Raw genomic sequence first — 6,276 nt, 5'->3', positions numbered from 1 at the left:
GGGACAACCACAGTGGCGGCGGCCAGCTGTCCAGACCTGGAGTCAGCTCCCACAGTAACTACTGCAGCTCCTAGAGCACATGGGACTGGGTGCTCCGGGGTAGGGGCACGATCTGCACAGCTCTGGGCCTGGCTGCAGGAGTGACCCGGCTGTCCTGTGTCCTCCCAGCCTCTGCCTGTCCTGGGGGAGCCCCGGATCCTCGGCTGTGTCCCCTGGTCACCTGGGCTCCGGGCCTGCAACACTGTGAATGGACCTAAAGTACCATGTTGTGTAATTTAAAAGCATCAGAGTCAATTTTGTGTAAAGTTAACTTATCCTTTATTACAATAAAACTCTATAAGCCATTATACAGGTTAAAGGTTAAAGAAAAACTCAAAATATAGAAACAGTGAAATAACAGGTGAGGGCAAGCCCCTGTTGGGCTGCAGCCATCACGAGCCCCGCGGTGGGAGCTGGGGCGAGCTCCCGAGGTGGTCAGGGGGCTGCTAACGGGTCAAAGCAGGTTGTTCCGGAGGCAGGTTGCAGGTCTGGCCCTCTGGGGACCCCGATTGCAGGCACCAGGGCCTACTCCTCCGGGGTGGCCATGGGAGCAGGGGGCTCCTCCTCATCGGGGCAGGGAACCATAGGTTCAAACAGCACGTGCACCACCTTCACCTCAGGAACCAGCATCTCTGCCTTGACCAAGTCCTCATCTCCAGCAGCCACTATCCCTTCAGACCCTGAACCTTCCCCAGGCTCCACAGTGGGAGCTGGGGCGGGCTCTTCGGGTGGCTCAACGGGTTGCTCCATCCCCGAGGCCAGTTGCTCCATCGAGTTAGGAGGTGGCTGGGGCACATCCACGACCTCGAGAGCAGGGGGTGGCGCCTGCTCCTCCTCCAGGGCTCCCAGGGGTGCAGGGGACTCCTGCAGGGCAGCAGTGACCACTATCTGCAGGGGCTTTGCCTCCCCAGCAGGCGGCTCATCGCAGGCCAAGCCCTCAGCCCCAGCAGCCAGGCCCCACGGGGCAGCAGGCCCCACGGTCGGAGCTGGGGTGCGCTGCAGAGTGGGTTCAGGGTGTTTTCCTCGGGCCAAAGCTGTAGATCCAAGAAGACAAAGTATCACCACCAGGACGGACTGTCCACGTCCCTCCCAAATCAAGGCCACTCTTCCCACCACTCCCCGTGTGTGAGGGCAAGAGCCCTGGGAGGTGTCCCCAGGCTGCAGCCCGTGGGGTGGGGTGTGAGCCCACCCCTGCTCCCGGCCCAGCTGCACGGAGGCTGCATCCGCGGGCCCCCCCTGTCCCCAGCTCGGCCACCCCCAGTCCTCCTCACCCCCAGCCTCTCGCTCCGCTGCATGGAGGCGTCTGAATTGCCTCAGGTGACGCAGGGCCCGGAGATGCGCATCTGTGCCTGGCATGTGCTGTCTTAGTATTTGGAGGAGTTTTATAAGGGAGGGAAATTCTGGGAACTGATGAAAGTCGTCCCCATAATAATTCAACCATATTTCCATCATGAAGGAGATGGCCCTGGGGAGGGACAGGCGGGCACAGGCGTCAGAAGACAGGGCTCCGTCACATGCAGGTGTCCCGGGGAAGCCCTGCAGGACCCGGGGCCTGGCTTCCCGCGCGGGGTGTCGGAGGCCAGTCCTGCTCCTCGTCCCCCTGCCACCTGGCGGTCCTGCCTGCCACAGGCCTGCTCCCTGAGGAGGGGCTGGGATGCAGCCTCTGTGCGGGGAGCCCAGGCCCAGCGGGGTGACCATCACCATCTCTCCTGGAGAAGCGGGGCTCCCTCCTCAGCCTGGTCCCTGCCCACCTGCCCCTTGAGTCCACCGGCAGGCATCAGGGGACGGGGGGCGTCTGGCCTGTCATTGCCCTCACTGCACACACTGTCGCTCTGGGAAGCTCCAAGGCAGGAGGGCTCGGGCTCTGTGTCCTGCCAGGCCTTGCCAGGAGCCGCCCAGGACCGCCACCTTCCCTCCTGTGGCTCTGGGCTGCCTCCCTCCCGAGGGGCCCCCGGGGGTGTCCTTCCACTGACTCTAATCTCCCATCTCCCACGGGGCGGGGGCCGCCTGGTCCGGGAGCCCTCACCGGCCCTCCTGAGCACCTGCTGTGCCCCCGGGTCCAGGTGCCACCAGATTGGGGAGTGCGATGCTCCCCACCCCCTCTGCTCTGGGTCCCAGGTGTGGGGCAGAGAGAGGGTTGGGGGGGATGGAGAAGGTCTCCCTGAGGGGTCCCAGTGCCTCCCACCAAGCCCGCACCCCATCCACCGCTCTCCTTCGCTCTTTTCCAGAAGGGGCATTAGACCTTTTCCCTGTCACAGGAATTGCAGATGTGTGGGGTGAGGGGGCAGCCCCCCACCGCCCCACAGCCCCTTCGCTGCCCTCCAGGAGAGGGAAGGCCCTCCTGCAGGAGCCGGAGTCACTCACAGTTTCCAGCACTGCAGGACCACATCGTTGTTACCCCACGCATCTGCGATGCACCCATACCTAGAGGAGGGCGGGGACATCCCATGAATCGTCCTGTGGATGCAACCTCATCATGGGGGCTGTCACCCTCTGACCCCGACTAGGCCGGAGCCCCGGGGGCCGTCAGCTCTGTGCGTGAGGCCACGGGCAGCTCCGGAAGAAGCGCCCACACCTGCTGGGGCCTCCTGAAGGCTTGAGCATGAAAGGGTCCGGCCAGGCCCATGGCCCATATCCTAGTGGGCTTGGGGGGTCCCGGGGTTCCCCGGTCTGGCTGCCCCAGGACACAGACCCCCGATAGACTCTCAAACCTCCCTTTCAATGGGGAAACAGGCCGCTCAGGACCCTGGTGATGGGGGGGAGGGGAGGAGGCACAGGCCTGGTCACGGGGAGGAGGACGGCTGCTGAGCACAGGCACAGCCCCTCTGGCCGACCCGCCACAGGCCAGGCCCCGGGGCTGCCCTCCAGGACCCCGCTAGGCCCTGGGGGACCCTGCTCCAGGCGGGGGAGCAGCCCGAGGCCGGGAAGCTCACACCATCCCCAGCCTCCCCAGCAGCAGGTGGCCCAGCCCTGGGCTGCGGAGGGGCAGGTGCTCACTCGGTGAACAGCAGGTCCAGCACCTCGTCCGTGGTGGCGAATGTACGATAATCCTCTAAAAAGCTGAAGATGTAGATGACGTCCCTGCGCTGCAAGGCGAGCAGCAGTTGTCGGACTTTGTACTCCAGCAGCTCCGTCCGGGTGAGCTTGGTCAGGACGATCTGATGCCCCTGCCCGGCCGCGGCCCCTGCACCCTGAGGTGGGACAGAGGGGACGTGCAGCCTGCAGGGAGCCGCCCGGAGGCCTGGGATCCCGCCCCGGCAGGCCCTGCGCTGGGGCCCCGTGGGCTTGAGGAGCTGGGGCTCCCTCTCCCGCTCAAGCTCCCTGCCTGTCTCTTACACAAACAGGACCAACTATGCAACAGAGAAACAATCTCAGAGGATAAATGTTCAAAATATTTGGATCAGTACAAGGACCTCCAGAGACACAGAGAGAGAGACCGAGAGAGGCAGCCGCACAGACAGAGGGAGAAGCAGCCCGTGCAGGGAGCCCAGGCGGGGCTCGATCCCGGGCCTTGGAGATCAGGCCTGGGGGAAGGCAGGCGCTAACCCCCGGGGGACCAGGCCTCCCCTGAGGGCTCTATTCTGATGTTCCCACACATCTGTGCGCAGGGACTCTGCATCTGGCCCAGGCAGGGGCAGGGCCATGGGGGCAGGTGTGGGAGGAGGGGATCCAGACTCATGTGGGAGCAGGAGTGTCGGGGGGCCCAGGGGGTAGCAGGCTGGCTTCTGGGACCCGGGGCCCTTCCTGCCGCATCGGGGCCCGGGTGTCGGGGGGCCCAGCCCCTGCACTCACCCTGAGCCCGCGCTGGCCTCCGTTAGCTGCGCAGGGCACCTCCCTGCTCCTGGAGGCGGTGGGGCAGACGACCCCTTCCTCCCGCTCGCGCCCCACGTCCCGGGTGGAGCTCTGTGGAGACAGTGCCCGGCAGCCAGGCAGGAGGCCTCAGCGCCCGGTCTGGCCCCCTCGGCTGGGCCGCACCCCCAGCTGCCTCCACCCAGACACCCCACAGTGCAGGCGGCACCCACCACCCCTGGAGAGAGGAAAGGGATGCGGCTGCAGGGCCTCGGGGTGACTCTGGGGCGGGTAGAGGACCTCAGGAACCCTGTTTCCCCCCTGCCCACCTCGACATCAGGGTGACCCTGAAGGGATCCCCGGGGAACCTGCCACCCTGCAGCGTCCCCCAGCCTGGATGGGACCTGCCCACACATCCCTGGTTCCCTGAACCTGAGGAGGAAGGAATGGGGCTCGCAGGATGGTGGCACAGGGGGCCTGGCCTGGCCTGCGCTGTGTTACCTGACGGCGCCTCCTGATCACCGCCCTGATGCCTTGGTACCTATGCTGGAGCCACTGCCTACAGCATAGGAACAAGCCGCACCCCTGGGGTTCCTGGGAGCCAGAGCCCCCAGAGGTGGGCCGGCAGCAAGAGAACATCCTCCAGTAGCAGATGTCTCCAGCCAAGTGAGCCTGAGCTGGGGCTGCACTGGATGCGGGTGCCTGGTTACGGGGGTTCCGAGTTCTGTTGGGCTCTGTGACACGGCAGTGACCTCACTTCCTGGGACCCCCTCCCTGACCCACTCCTGGAGGAAGCTGCAGGGGCAGCGCTCGTGCTGCCGACGCCCCCCCTCCCTGCAGGCGAAGGCCTGTGCACACAGGGACACAACCACACCCCTGTCCACAGGCCCCAGGGAAGGACTGTGTGCACCCAGGGCCCAACCTGAACACACGCCTGGGTTCAGACACGACTGTCCAGTCTTCTCCGGTTTGACCCTGGAGAAGCTGTTGTGCCCGTCGGGGATGGTCTGCATCTTGCCTGTGGGACAGGGGTATCCTAGCGGGTGCTTCCCCCAGACGTCCCCAGGCCACTGTGGCCTCATATCTATGACCTTGGAGGCGGGTGTCACCTGCAGGACATACCTCCACCCACACGTTCTTCCTTGGTGTGTACATGCGTCCAGGCCCACGAGGTCCTGTGTGCACAGGACTAACACACTAATGTTACCTATATGGCAGGGCTGTTTAGCTGTAAAATACTGCAAAAAACTACTTATTACAATGTCTGCTATTTATTGGTGTCACCAGTGATGTCAATGATAAGAGTCTTTTAAAAAGATACTTTTAAGATTATACTTTATTATACAGCTCTAAAGCCACACATGTTTTAAAATCCTAAATCCACATTGGGCCAGAACAGCTGGCTGATAAATAGATTACATTCCAAATATGTGTCAGTAGACACCATTAGCCAAATTGAAAAAAAAATAATAGAAAAAGAGAGGCACTTTCTAGGGACAGTGTCCTTTACATCTCAAGACTATGTCTTGTTTTTTACATGTGGTATCTTATAGTAGTTGGAATTTTTGGTATTTTAAATAAAGGGATTATTTTCCTCAAACACACACACACACACACACACACACACACACACACATGGGCACCGGTACCCTCATTCTGGAGGCCCAGAAGATGACAGTCCCCCCGGGGCAGGGATGGGCAATAGCTCCCCACGATCCTAGGCTCCTGAATCCAAGGCAAACCCTACAGAAGGTGTCGGGGTCTTGGCCTAGAAGGGGTGAGGCCGTCCTCATCCTGAACCCCTGCCTGTCGTGCGTTCCGGGCCCTTCCCTCGTTTCCCCTGGGTGAGCTGTGGACGGCGGTGCCCCCAGTGGGTCGCCCTGACCTGGGCCCTAGGAAACCTGCCGTCAGTCGCAGAACTGAACGTAGACAGGAGGCCCTGACTCTCCAGCCTGACCCCGACTGAACTGAAATCATGTGGTGTGTCCACGCACACTGACCGAGAAACAGAGACACGGACACACACGCAGACACATGTGCAGAACCAGGAAGTTGGCAGAGGAGAAGCAACATCATTGAAGATCATTAAATAAAAAAAGAAAGAAAGCTGAATCTCGAATGGAGAAAATGGAGCAATTAAAATAGAATCATGAAAAAATAATTCATCAAACCAAAAAGCAGAAAGAGGGATAAAGAGGCAGGAGCACATCGGTGACACAAAGCGGCAAGCCTCGAATGTGAGGATGATCGTGCCTCACGGACTCCACGGAACACAAGTCGAGCAACAAGCAGCACCTTCCAGCAAAGGCCTAAGTGGATTATTTTGTGTTGTTTTGATTTAAAGATTTTTATTTCTTTATTCATGAGAGTGACAGAGAGTGAGAGAGGCAGAGACATAGGCCGAGGGAGAAGCAGGCTCCATGCAGGGAGGCCGACGTGGGACTCGAT

The 6,276-nt window shown here is 61.3% G+C and overlaps 1 protein-coding gene across 1 annotated transcript; it reads right to left on the bottom strand.

Annotated features, from left to right (window-relative positions):
* Window positions 1–316: 316 nt before the first annotated feature.
* On the bottom strand, window positions 317–4,609 carry LOC119867451 (ral guanine nucleotide dissociation stimulator-like). The gene is made up of 6 exons (XM_038583793.1): window positions 4,330–4,609; window positions 3,832–3,942; window positions 3,037–3,230; window positions 2,404–2,463; window positions 1,311–1,504; window positions 317–1,073 (listed from the first exon to the last, which is right to left on the bottom strand). The coding sequence occupies exons 1-6, from the start codon at window positions 4,465–4,467 to the stop codon at window positions 565–567; spliced, it is 1,206 nt and encodes a 401-aa protein (XP_038439721.1). The 5' UTR covers window positions 4,468–4,609; the 3' UTR covers window positions 317–564.
* Window positions 4,610–6,276: the final 1,667 nt, after the last annotated feature.

Source organism: Canis lupus, chromosome 34 (assembly GCF_011100685.1).
Source record: "Canis lupus familiaris isolate Mischka breed German Shepherd chromosome 34, alternate assembly UU_Cfam_GSD_1.0, whole genome shotgun sequence".
In the NCBI taxonomy this organism is placed as follows: domain Eukaryota; kingdom Metazoa; phylum Chordata; class Mammalia; order Carnivora; family Canidae; genus Canis; species Canis lupus.
This window is presented reverse-complemented; position numbering and strand designations above follow the sequence as displayed.